This window comes from Brassica napus, chromosome A9, assembly GCF_020379485.1.
Source record: "Brassica napus cultivar Da-Ae chromosome A9, Da-Ae, whole genome shotgun sequence".
NCBI lineage: Eukaryota > Viridiplantae > Streptophyta > Magnoliopsida > Brassicales > Brassicaceae > Brassica > Brassica napus.
Genome location: NC_063442.1, coordinates 8,762,575 through 8,776,394, shown reverse-complemented (window position 1 = coordinate 8,776,394; position 13,820 = coordinate 8,762,575). Strand labels below are relative to the sequence as shown.

The 13,820-nt window shown below is 38.1% G+C and overlaps 1 protein-coding gene and 1 pseudogene across 3 annotated transcripts; one reads left to right on the top strand and one right to left on the bottom strand.

Moving 5' to 3' along the window:
- Positions 1-5,540: 5,540 nt before the first annotated feature.
- LOC106364247 lies at positions 5,541-8,198 on the bottom strand (annotated as a pseudogene).
- Positions 8,199-9,672: 1,474 nt separating this feature from the next.
- On the top strand, positions 9,673-13,024 carry BNAA09G11860D. 3 transcript variants are annotated; one of them, XM_048739752.1, is made up of 7 exons: positions 9,673-10,057; positions 10,141-10,437; positions 10,538-10,663; positions 11,077-11,414; positions 11,531-12,029; positions 12,113-12,139; positions 12,213-13,024. In XM_048739752.1, exons 1-7 carry the CDS (start codon positions 9,904-9,906, stop codon positions 12,719-12,721), a joined length of 1,950 nt encoding a protein of 649 aa, XP_048595709.1. In that variant the 5' UTR covers positions 9,673-9,903; the 3' UTR covers positions 12,722-13,024. The 3 variants fall into 3 exon arrangements, with proteins under 3 accessions (XP_048595709.1, XP_013661548.1, XP_013661547.1); XM_013806094.3 differs by having other exon boundaries at positions 9,674-10,048; positions 12,107-12,139; XM_013806093.3 differs by having other exon boundaries at positions 9,675-10,057; positions 12,107-12,139.
- Positions 13,025-13,820: the final 796 nt, after the last annotated feature.

The window sequence follows — 13,820 nt, the reverse complement described above, 5'->3', positions numbered from 1 at the left end:
GTTTCACATCTCAAGAATCTACGACGAGATGGAGAGTACGATGACGACGCACAAGATGGAGTTGAGAGTGACGATGTTCGATGGCACCGGCGACTTCGGAATCTGGAAGAAGCGAATGCTTGCGAATCTAAGCGTCCAAGGTTTGAAAGACGTTCTGTCACCTCAATCACAAGCTTTAGTGACGACGAAGACAGACGATGAAGATGAAGACTCCAAGAAGAAGAAAGATCTTGAAGAAGTTTCAAGATCCGAAAGAGATGAGAAGGCGATGAACATAATCTTCATGAGCGTAGGAGATCATGTATTGAGGAAGCTAGACAAATGCAATTCAGCATCAGAAGCCTGGGAGTTACTTGACAAGCTATACATGGCGAAGACTTTGCCTAATCGTGTTCATGCCCAGCTTAAGGTCTATTCCTTTCGTATGCAAGATGCAAGAACTATTGATCAGAATGTTGATGACTTCCTCAAGCTGATAACGGATCTGAACAATCTCAACATAGAGATTCCCGAGGAGGTTCAAGCTATACTTCTGCTCAACGCTCTACCTAGCAGATATGATTCATTGAAGGAGACTCTGAAGTATAGCAGAGAAGCAATCAGGGTGGATGAGATTGCCAGCGCAGCAAGGTCTAAAGAGATGGAGTATAAAGACTCACCATCCACCAAGTCAAACGGAGAAGGAAACTTTGTCAAAGGCAGATCAGAGAGCAGGAACAGAAGCAACTTTGGAAGCAAGAACAAGTTCAGGGCTCGTTCAAAGAGCAAGGAAGGCAAAAGATTGTGTTGGATCTGCGGTAAAGAGGGTCACTTTAAGAAGCAGTGTCACAAGTGGTTAGAAAGAAACAAAGAACAGAAGTATGGCCAAGAAAAAGGTGAAGCGTCATTAGCCAGAGATGATGCAAAAGATTTTGTTGGTCTTTTGGTAGCTGAAGCAAATGCAGCGGAAGCAGACCATGAAGAGTGGGTACTAGACACAGGGTGTTCTTTTCATATGACTCCAAGAAGAGATGTCTTTGTGGATTTTCAAGAGACTTCACAAGGAAGAGTCAGGATGGCAAACAACTCAGTGTCTCATGTGAAAGGTGTAGGATCAGTCAGGTTTCAGAATAATGATGGGACTACGTTTCTCTTGTCTGAGGTCAGGTTCATGCCAGACATTGCTAGAAACTTAATCTCTATGGGAACACTTGAAGAGAAGGGTTGCGAGTTCAAAGCGGCAAATGGTGTTCTCAAAGTCATAAAGGGATGTACAGTGGTGATGAAGGGGGTTAGGAGACAATCTCTATACATTTTGCAAGCCAAGTCTCAGTTGCAAACTTCACACACGGGAGAAACCAGTTCTGCTACAACAACAGAGAATGCGAGTGATGTCACGCATCTGTGGCATAGCAGACTTGGTCATCTAGGTCGTAAAGGGATGGAGGTCTTACACAAGAAGGGAGCTTTTGGGAACAGTAAGATTGAAGAGTTGAAGTTCTGTGAAGCGTGTGTTATAGGCAAAACACATAGAGTGAGTTTTAGTCAAGCGAAACATGTTTCTAAGGACAAGCTTGACTACATTCATTCAGATCTTTGGGGATCTCCAAATGTACCGCACAGTCTCAGTAGAAATCAGTATTTCATATCATTCACAGATGATTACACGAGAAAGGTGTGGTTATATTTCTTGAAGTTCAAGGATGAGGCATTTCAAAGTTTTGTTACATGGAAGGCCATGGTTGAGACACAAAGCGAGAGGAAGGTTAAAAGGTTGAGGACAGATAATGGGTTGGAGTTCTGCAACAGACAGTTTGATGGGTTCTGCAAGGAACAAGGAATTGTCAGACACAGGACATGCACATACACTCCTCAGCAAAACGGTATAGCTGAAAGGTTAAACAGGACTATCATGAACAAAGTTCGTAGTATGCTAAGTGAGAGTGGACTGGAGCTGAAGTTTTGGGCTGAGGCAGCAGCAGTAGCAGTATACTTAATCAACAAGTCACCGTCCTCAGCATTGGAATTTAAAGTACCTGAAGAGATGTGGACGTCACATGAAGTTGATTTGAGTAACCTTAGAAGATTTGGATGTTTGGCGTATGTACATTCTTCAGAAGGGAAACTTCTTCCTCGAGCCAAGAAAGGTGTGTTCACAGGTTATCCAGAAGGAGTGAAGGGTTATAAAGTGTGGCTTCTGGAAGAAAAGAAGGTTGTAATAAGTAGGAATGTGGTCTTTAGGGAAGAGAGAGTCTATAAAGACTTTAAGAATGAAGAAGATAGTAAAACGGAGCTGAGTACTGAGTCTGTCATCATTGACTTAAAGTTGCTAGATTCTGAAAGCAAAGGTCAAGAATCAATAAGAGTGACATCTACAGGGGAAGAAGCTTCGTCAACTACAGAACCAATAGAGGAGGAGAAGCAAGATTTGGAGGAGTATCAGTTGGCCCGAGACAGGGTTAGAAGAACAACTAGGCCACCTCCAAGACTTACAGATTATGAGTGTGACAGTGGTGAAGGAGAGGATCAGTTTGCGGGTCTTGTTTGTCTTATGTCTGAAGACACCATAACAGAACCGGATTCTTATCAAGAGGCGATGACTGATCCTGATAGTGACAAGTGGGCAGAAGCAGCTCAAGACGAAATGACTTCTCTGGAAGTAAATGAGACATGGGAACTCATTGAGAGACCAAAGGGTCAGAAGGCTATAGGGTGCAGATGGATATTCAAGAGAAAGGCTGGCATTGCTGGAGTAGAACCACCGAGATATAAGGCTAGGTTGGTGGCTAAGGGGTACTCTCAGACTGAAGGGATAGATTATCAAGAGATCTTCGCTCCTGTAGTAAAACATGTTTCTATAAGATTCATGTTGTCAGCAGTCACGCATTTTGACATGGAGTTACAGCAGATGGACGTGAAGACTGCATTTTTGCATGGAAATCTTGATGAATTCATTGTGATGGAGCAGCCTGAGGGGTTTGTAGATAAGAGATATCCAAACAGAGTTTGTAAACTCAACAGGTCGTTGTATGGGTTAAAGCAGAGTCCGAGACAATGGAATAAGCGGTTTGATGATTTTGTGAGATCGAAAGGATATATCAGGAGTGAGTATGATCCTTGTGTTTACTTCAAGAAGAATGATAAAGAAGTATATGTCTACATGCTACTATATGTAGATGACATTCTTATCGCGTCTACAGACAAAGCTGAAGTTCAGAAGCTCAAATCTGTATTGGGAAAGGAGTTTGATATGAAGGACTTGGGAGATGCCAAGAAAATCTTAGGAATGGAGATAGCAAGGGATCGAGTTAAAGGAGAACTATCTGTGTCACAAGAAGAGTACTTGTGGAAAGTTCTAGGAAAATACGAGATGGATCAGTGTAAATCAGTGGCTACTCCATTAGGAGCTCATTTTTCACTCAAGACTGCAACAGATAAGGAGTTTCAGGATCAGGAGGAGTACATGAGGAAGATTCCTTATCAGAATGCAGTAGGTAGCGTGATGTACTCAATGGTTGGAACTCGACCTGATCTAGGCTATGCAGTTGGTGTGATCAGTCGGTTTATGTCACGGCCAATTAAGGAACATTGGCAGGCTGTGAAGTGGGTTCTTAGATACATCAAGGGCTCAGTTGGTACTAAGCTAAGTTTTAAAAGGAAAGGTGATTTTGTAGTTAGAGGCTACTGTGATTCAGATTACGGAGGAGATTTAGATCATGCCAAGTCAACAACTGGAATGATTTTTACAGCAGGAGGAAACCCTGTTAGCTGGAGGTCTTCTCTACAGAAAGTAGTGGCTCTATCCACAACTGAGGCAGAGTATATTGCATTATCTGAGGCAGTAAAAGAAGGAGTCTGGTTGAAGAGATTTGCAGAGGAGTTGGGTTTCCCGCAAGATACAGTTGAAATATTCTGTGACAGTCAAAGTGCTATAGCATTATCGAAGAATGCGGTGTTCCATGAGCGAACCAAACACATGGCTACTAAGTATCATTTTATCAGAGACTTGATTAAAGTAGGAGAGGTACAAGTCTTGAAGATTGCTACTGCTAACAATCCGGCGGATATTTTTACTAAGGTCTTGCCAGTATTCAAGATGAGAGAAGCATTGAAGGTGCTTCGGGTTACTGAAGACTGAAGTCTGAGGAGAAGTCTTGAAGTCCGGTCAAGGACTCAAGGAGGAGTTCGGTGAAGAGCTTCAAGTTAGTGTTTCGGTAAGTATCAGGTATGTGATATGAGAAAAGAGGTTTTTATTCTGGATTTGAGAATGAAGTTGTCATCTAAGCTTGTGATGAGTGAAGACTTGCCTAAGGAGGAGATTTGTTGAGTATTATTCAAGTCTTACGTTCGGTTTAGGATTCAATAGATTAGGCTTAGATTCGTTTCGGTTTAGAACGGTTAAGCTTGTAATTGTATTGGACCGAGTTCTCTCTCCTTAGATAGTACTCACACGTGTGGCTTGTGCGCGTGTGTAAAGGTTAGCTAGCTCAACATATAAGAGTTAGTTAGCAGAGGATAAGATTGTTGACTTGAGCTGATTAGGTTGTTAGATCAGTGATCAAGAATCATCTAGTGAGAGAGAGCTAGGAGAACGCTTTGTAAAGACGGTGGCTCGGCTTGTGAGCTCATCCGTTGAAGGCATAGTAGATTGCCGGTTCAATCCCGGCCCCGGTGAAGTATAGCGGCCATTCCTCGTTAACGGAGTGGTGCGGTGAACACCGGGTGAACACTCGTGTGTGTGCTCCCGAGTTTGCGTGATAACGATCTTGAAGAAGAGAGATTGATCTTCACAGGTAGATTAAGAATTGGTATGTGACAAGCCGTGTGTGGTGTTGTGTAATTCAGATTAGACAAGTCTTTGTAAAAGATTGTTTAAGTGATTCTTAATAAAGAGACAGTTGGTCTTGAATCCTTTGTGTTCTTATTGGTTTCACCTGTTGTAGTTTTTTACCACTTAATAAAAAATGTATTTTTGAAAATATCTCTTTAGTGGTGGTAAAAATGAAAAGTGGTACCATGAAAGTGGTAAACATGTAATTTCCCCATGTTTTAATAGTATAGATTATAACTATGTAAAATTTGTTTAATTATTTAAGGAAGAGCAATTCTCTCAAATAGCATTTTTTAAGTTTTGCCACAAAAATAGACCTCATAAAATAAAATGACCAAAATAGCATCTTTTTATTTTGAAATTTTTAATATTTATTTTTGAAATTTGAAACCCCATCCCAAAATCCACCCCTTAACTCTAAACCATAAATCAATATTAGTTAATCCAAGGGGTATAAATGCATATTTTACCTTTTAATAAAACTTCTTTTGGTCATTTTTCTCCTTGAGAGGCTATTTTGTGAAAATAAACTAAATAGGGCTATCCAAAAGAATTTATTTTTAAGGAATTGTCCAAACTCCAAATGAAAAAAAAAAATCACATATAAAATAGGTTATGGTTTCTGTTTTAATAGTATAGATAGAAAATAAATTATGATTAATCTATGTAAATTTTGATTAATTTTTGAAGGAATGGTCCAAACTCCAAATGAAAAAAATTATACATAAAATAAGCTATGGTTTATGTTTTAATAGTATAGATGTATATTTATTATTAATGTATATTGTAAGAAAAATGTGAGAAAATGTAATTCTTAGTTAGTTAACTTATTGCATAATTTATGAAGCTGCTAAAAATTATTTTTATATGTTTACTATTTTCATAGTACCATTTTTCATATTTACCACCACTAAAGACATTTTAAAAAATACATTCTTCATTAAGTAGCAAAAGAATTTTATACCCTTGTTATCTATGTATATAATAAATCATTATTTTAAAATTTAAAAAATAAAGATATATTTTTTTTATGTCTTCAAATTATACTTTTTCAAATTCGACTTTTTAAATTTTTTTGAATTTTTTTTCAAAATTCTTTTTTGAAAATCAAAAATTATGTTTGAAACTATTTTTAAGTTTCTTTTCTTATATTCTTCAAGTATTTATTTATATATTTATTAAAATCCTAAATTTTACATTTCAAAAATCATACCCCATCCATTAACCCTGAACCTAGATTAGTTAACCCTAAGAATATAAGTGTCTTTTACCTCAGAAAAAATGTAATTTACCTTTCATTAAAAGTGAGTGTAAAAATGATTAGTATAAACATGAAAAATGGTATATATGAATATGATATTCATGGCAATTTCCCGAAAAAGAAATACCAAACTTTGCTGACCAAAATAATAATAAAATATAAATTCGTAGAAAACATCAAATCAAATCGATATGGACTGAATCAAATCTTCTTAGACATATCACATATCGGTTCAATGAACTTCAACTAATAGACTGAAACTAATTTTTGGTTTCTAAATATAATTTCTCAATCTAGAACATAAAACTAAAACCATAACCGCTAGGACACAAACTTTGCCAAGTTGAATCTGATCTCGGCCCGGTTAAGAAGACTGGGAAGGATCGCAGATTTGACCAGCAAACAAAACGGTTCCCGTTGTGTTCTCTCTAATCAAGAAAAGAAAGGGATGATCAGCCACGAAATCAACGCTAGCTTTAGTAATGCTTCTTGGCACAGGAAACATAGTAGCAGCAGCAGCTTCAGCGCCTTCTTCATCGATCTCGACACAAGCTTTATGATACAAAGCCTCTGAAACCAGACTTCCCTCGAAAGCACTTGAAGCCTCAAACCCAAAAGAGATCTTAAACTTTGGAATTGCGAAATCGCCAAGTTTAACTCGACATGTCGGAGTGTGATTATCCACAAAACCAGGGGTTGATGTCATTTTATTAACAAGATTATCCAAACCATCTTTCTTGTCGGGAAGATAGAAATACATTGAGAAACTGCGGTTGATATCAAGGCTTGTCGAAATGGAAGCACAAGGACCTTGAAACCACCACATCTCTGAACGTATTGGCGATCATGACCACTGCTCATGAACGGCACAGAGACTGAGGTTCCATTGAGAAGGTGAAAGTCTCTGTCTTTCGTCTTTGACTTGCTGAATTTGTCTTCCCAAGCTCCCTTGAAGTACAATGCGTTTCCATAAACTTTTTCCGTTTTGTTATCAACGGATCCAGGAGGAAGAAGATCCTTGATGAGACCATTGGTCTGATCTGAAACCCCATTTATTCAGCTCTGTACGCACTTGTCCAGCCTTCAGAACAATAAAAATATATTAGTATTAATTCAATATAATCGCATATAAAACTAATGCATGGGAACTTTTGTCAAACAAAAAGAAAACTAAGGCATTGGGGGGAAACCTACCTTGGACATGAAGTCAACTTGAGTGAAAGTAGCCTTGAAGACATTCACCAAAAGATTTTTATGCGAATGATCAACCGGGAGTGTGATTGCTCGACCCAAACACCGTTAATCGCCGTGATCTTGGGGCCACCATTCGCCTTACCATCAGCAAAGGCGACGGTAGCAGTCTCGTTAAAGACGGCCTTACGTTCTTCAGTAGCGGAGCGGGCAGCCGCAATGGTTCGGACGCTGTTGAGTGATGCCGGAGAGAAGACGAAATTTGAGTCTCTTGCTTCTGAAGCAATCACTTTACCGGTAAGGACCAAGTCAGCATCGTTTTGTTTATTCATTGCTTTTTGCAGCTCCTTCTTTGACAGAGAGGGACTTGCGATTATCTCTAAGACAGACATATCTGCTGTTTCTGAGGATGTGCTAAGTTTTTGTGTCTTCATCTTCGAACTCATCCTTGAAAGAAAGGAGTATCCGGTTGCTAATCGTCGACCTATCATCTTTCTAGCTTTTTTATGTTTTTTTTTGTTCTGAGCGCTCACATATATATATATATAAATATATATATCGAGAAGGTGGAACTAGGGTTTTGGGAATCATCCACTTCGACCTATTGTAACTTCTTGTATCAATACTATTAAAAGAAAACGAGTCCTAAAAAAATCTATTTAAACAAGATTGTTAAACCATTTCATTAGACTTAACTATTTATTTGGTCTTACCTTATATTTCTCTAAGTATATAAATAGTTTACATAATTTAAATGAACTCATTTATTATTGGGCAAATCTCCAAAATAACACCTTCTTAAGTTTATATCACAAAAATAGCACTCAAAAACTAAAATGACCAAAATAGTATTTTATCTTTTGAAAAATTTAAATTTTTTTATTTTTCAAAATTTGAAATCTTATCCCCGAAACCTCACTTCTCAACTCTAAACCCTAAAACCTAAACTCTAAACCCTAAATCCTAAACTCTAAACCCTAAACCCCACCCTTTGAGTGCTATTTTTGTGACTTTTGGCCTTGAGTGCTAGTTTGGGAACAAAAACTTGATTTAGTGCTATTTTGGTCTTTTTCTCTTTATTATTATCCCATAATCTATTATATAATTACTCTAACAATAAATTTCCATAAATATATGAAAGATTATTCACATATTTATACATGAAGTGAATAGTAGATCAGTCTTGCTACATATGTAAGGTAGTAGTAGTAGTAGAGCATTGCATAGGAATGGTTCTATCTACACATACCCTTGTAGGCTCTAGACCACTTGTCACCACTCGTCACCACCGATTCACAGCTTGTGTCTTTAGCTGGAAGTGAAGCCTTGAACCAAAAAATAAAACAAAATCAATATGGAACTCTCTTTTAAAGTAAAACAAACTACTAATCTTCAAGATAAGGATTCTTACATTGGGAATGTGTTGACAGAAGTAGTTGTTTTCATGAACCAGGTGTGACACTTGCTTCTGCAACCAATCATTCTCCTCCATCAATAGCTTGTTCATTGCCGTCAACTTCCTATTCACAGCTTGAAGCCGTGAAGCCTCCTTCCTTTGTTTATCCCTGCATCTGAAATTTTGAAAAGATTAGATCAAAGAGTCTAAAAGATCCCTAAAACTGCATTAAGGAGTACATAAGCTGCTCTGCTTTTACAGACACAAGCTGCTCTTTCTATCTCATAAGGCAACATGGCTTGATTTGGTTTGGAGAAGGTGAAATCGAAATCGGATTTGAAAGCATAGAATTCGACACTCAAATTTGACAAACAAAGCTTCTTATATATGTGGGCAATGAAGAAGAATAGAACGTGATCTTCTTTTTTTTCTTAATAGCTATTTTTTTTAATTTATCCTGCATGACGTTTTGATTGGTGTCAAAAAAATAAAGTGAACTAGAGAATTTACCACAGGGGTGAAGTTTTGTTCATATAACATATTATATCACTTGTGTATAACATGAATTATACTTCTTCTTTTTTATGAAAAAAAAACGAATTATACTTTTTTTTATGGTTATATATGTTAATTTCCCTTTAGTTAATCAAATAATAAAAAAAAATATAAACATTTAACGGACACTAGAGAATTTAACGGCGTTGGTATTCAGACAAGGGGTAATTCTGTCGAATAAATATGCCCAAGCCAACACCTGAACACTCCATGGGAAAATTTCAGAAACTCACCAAAAAAATATACGTGCCCAAGCCTACACGACTTCTTAAAGCCGTTAGATCACAAAATCCTCGTCACCAGTATGCATTGAACGGTTGCGAATCACTCTCTACAGCAATAATGCAGTGAACACGTCACGCACACCGGTGCAGACGAGCACACCGGAACACAGAGCATATCCAAAGATGACAAAATTAATTTTCCAAAAACTATAAATACTCATCTTTAATCCACTTTCATTTTTTTTCTTTTGCCCTAGAAAAAATCAACCACGCAGCCGCACCATCGCCTTCTTCCCCCAAATCGTCAAATCCCTAAATCAATCTCACTCCTTTCGAGCTTTCGATTTTCCCACTCGAATTAAATTAGCTTCTCTCGACCTCGATCGAACCTCTTTTTAGCTTGAAGAAGAAAAGAAGAGATGTCCTTTTCGTCTCGCAGCCTTCACGGTTGCGATGTCGTCTTCTGATGGACGTTTTGGAGGTTTCGTCGCAGGCTAAGCTTATGGGATCCGAAGGGTGCGGCGGAGTTAGGGTTTCGTCGAATAAAACAGCAGACAACAACAACAACAACAACTGTGACAAGACTCGTGTCGAGATTGAGCGTTCTATTAGTAAGAAAGGTTTGACCTTTTATTACTTTATAGATCCAAAGTGTATCTGAGATTTGGTAAATTTGCTAACTTTGTTTGTTTTACTCTTCTAGGAGGAGGGAGTAGCAGTGGGGTATCAGATCCGTCTCAATGGCGCAAGTTAATGCACTCACACGACTTTGTACATGATAGGCTTACCAAACTCCGAGTTGAGAGTTCTTCCGAGCCTCAGAACGGGTATCTACCTATGGCCAGTCCTGAAAGTGCGGAGTCTTCTAGGAAAAGAGGAAAGCTTTCGAGAAGTAGTAGTAGTAACCTTACTTCCAAAAGGTCTAGATTGATTCTTTTAGATGACACTGTCAGAGATAATGACTCCAAGGAGTTATGTGGACAAGGATCTACTCTCTCAGGTAACTTAAGAGTATGTAATATGTTCTTGAAGTTTGATTCGGGATGCTACTTTTTTAATTTGGTTACTTATTATTTTTTTTTGTTTAATGTTGTGCGTAGATAAACCCTTAGCAGTGAAGCAAAGAAGCAGCTGTAATGGCAGGCGAAGTGATAAGAGGACTCCAAAAGTTCTCACTAGAACTTTTTCAACCGTCAATACAGCCACTGGCGAGAATGCTTTTTTTGGTATGTGGTATCCAACAGTACTAGGCTGCTGATTTAACCATGAGTCCTCAATTTGGTCCATTTACTTTGGCTAGTTCTTGTATACTTTCAATCTGAACTTTGAAGTGAATTTACAAGTGAACCTGTTTTGATGTAGCTCTAGAGGTTCCCTTGGTTGTGTGGTGATTTTCAGGCTCTTTTCTCTTAGTCTCCTTAACATCAAACTGAAAAGGTTTCATTGGCTGATATACTCTTTGGATCTCTATAGTACCAATGGGACTATGTGAGAGTCACAGCACCTGTGTTTTCACTAGTATTTTCACTTAAACACGACATTGTTGATATGGCAAGGTCTTGTCCTCATGTCATGACATGCTATGATCTTTTTCTAGTGTTCTGTGTACCTCATAAGTCATAATCTGCCTTGCCTGCAGGTGCCTATGGCTTGAAGCCTGATATAAATGATGTTACCAAACTCGTTGAAGATTTGTCACTGAACAAGCTTCTTGAAGGCTCTTATGAGTGTCCTCCTTTGGGCAAAGACAAAATGAAGAAACTTGACAAGACTAATAATGACACTTTGCTGAGTGTAGTCAGAAATGTTTGGTCTGTTCTTCCAACTAGAAGGCCTGTTCAATCACAAATCTCTGCTGAATTGGACGCTTGCATCAGCAGATCTCTGGAGTCGCCTAGCTCTATCTCTGCCACAGTAAATGGTGAAAACAGCGTTAAAGTAAATGCTCTTGATGGAGATCTATCCTCATCTTCTAAGGTGTGTTACCTAATTCAATACTTTGAAATTTCATATATGTTCTGACATGGCCTTAGATGCTTCTGTATGCTTCCGTTGATTCAACTGAAAAGTTATCTACTCTTGTGTATTTTCAGGATCATTGTGTCAATCCTGAGATTCCTTCCTCACCACTTAATTTTCCATTATGCGAGTCTGGCGATGTATTGAAAAGATTAGGGCTTCCTTCGCCGAAAGATTTAGACTCTCTACTCCAAGACGCTTCAAAACCTTCTCAGAACTCTAAGAACATGTCAGATCAGCAGCGTTCAGCTAAACAACTACCTCTACGTGGCGGATTGCCACATTTCCCTTGGTCACAGGCTTATAATGCGAGCTCTAGAACCAACTCGGAAGCTGCAAAGCTTCTTACCGGCAAAACGCTTTGTCAAGGACGATGGCTAAGAATAGCGGAGACTACTATGAGCTCTCACGAGAGTATAACAAATCATTTCGCAAATTTGGATTCACTCACTTTCAACCAAAGCTTAGTCCTTCCGGTACAGAAGCAAACCGGTGCTGGAACTAAGACCACTTCGTGCCAGTGCACAGAAGCATCTGTGTCTACCTTTCAAAAAGCGTCATGTGTTCCTACAGGTAAGAATCTAAATTTTCACCCTTTTATTCTCTTAACTAAAATTGTATGGTATGGATTTGTATCTCATCAAATGCAGAAGCAGAGGGCTCGCGAGATGTTCAAGACGATGGTATGTTTTCACAAATGCTATTACTCAATTTCTCATCACCTAGTCTTATGATTGATGCTATGTTTTCCTGCAGCTCGATCCTGTCCTCAGCTACTAGCAGCTGCTCAAACGCTTTGTGACTTTGCAGTCCAATCCGGAAACCACAACAACAACCCAAACGGAATCCTCAGGTGGCCAACGAAGCTTTCTCAGAAGTCAATGAAGGCCCGCAAATCCAAACTAATAGAAACGCCTCTTGAAAGGCACGGAACAACTGAGTCATCCTCCTCCTTACATCTTATCTCAAGCAGCAAGAAGAACAACCACGTGAGAAAAGATTCAGCAGCGCTGCATAATCATCATGATCGCCACCATCTTCCTAAGCCCTCAAAGAGACTGAAACTATCGACAATGGAGAACAAGAAAGTATCATTCCCAAGCTCATCAGCATCCGCAATAGAGTCAGATAGAAAACATTCATCTTCAAGCAAGTTCAAGAATCATTCCCGTATGATGATGCCGCCGCCTCCACCACCAACGAGAACACTCCAAAAGTCTTCCACTTATCCTCATAAGGCTCGGAGGTTTCCAGGAATCGGTTGATAGATCCATTATAAAAACCAATCTTATTTACACAAAGCCGGTCTGGTATTACAAGGGGACAAAACCACTTCGTAGGAGTCGTATGTAAATATGAATGTTGTCACGGTGTAAGGTAAGTTCTCTATTTGCACAGTTTAGGAGGTGCAGAAGACTATATATATATAGTTTATATATGTATTGCCTTCAATGTTGTAACAAATTTTTTTCATTTGTAGTTGTAGCCACACAGTTCTTTTAAGGTCTGTTGTGTTTAAAGATTATTAATTCGACGAGGTTAATGATATAAATCCCAACTTCAATATCTTTGTAGTAGTATGTATGCACTACCATTATTGGTCTTTGTGCGCACATATGGTTGGTATTGAATTTCAAATAAAGATTTCCATGTTACGTTGATGAGGCTTTGGAAAGTTCAGATAAATTTTGAGGTTAGAGATGGTTTTGCAGTAGGAAAGAGTAGAAGAAACAATAATAGGAGCTAGAAATATTTCTTTTTTCTTGGTCAAATGGAGCTAGGAATATTTGATGTAGTATTTTCATGTTTCACGGGTAATGGAGTGCATGAATGTTATAAGTGGCTTTTTGCAACAAACTATTTTAACGTGGTGTTTTCATAGACATAATGGTCAGTTTTCTTGGCACACAGAGTACTGGATATGTAAGATGTATTTCACCACTTTTGTGGATACCAAAAAATATTTTAGTTACATTGTTAATTGTATCTTAAAAGATAAACTTATTAAAAAATCTAAAGGCACATTTCATTAATTAATATAAACAATTTTTAACTATTAAGAATATTTATGGACGGTAGTAAAATTGTTAATTGCTATTGGTTTAGAATCAGTGGAAATTGTTTACTTTAAAATTTTATAAAAACTAAAAATTAAAAATATTTTTAACATTTTAAAATATCTTTTGGAAAGAGAGGGGAATAACAATTTAAAATATGTCCCTTTAACGTGTTGAACAGAAAATAGGAGGCTTCATTTTTGTCACAATATAGATGGTTGTTAGAGTTTGGTCTGCTTCTAGTTATCATATCACATTTAGACTATTAGCTTTGAAAATTTCGTCAACTCCTAAATTTGGAATTGTT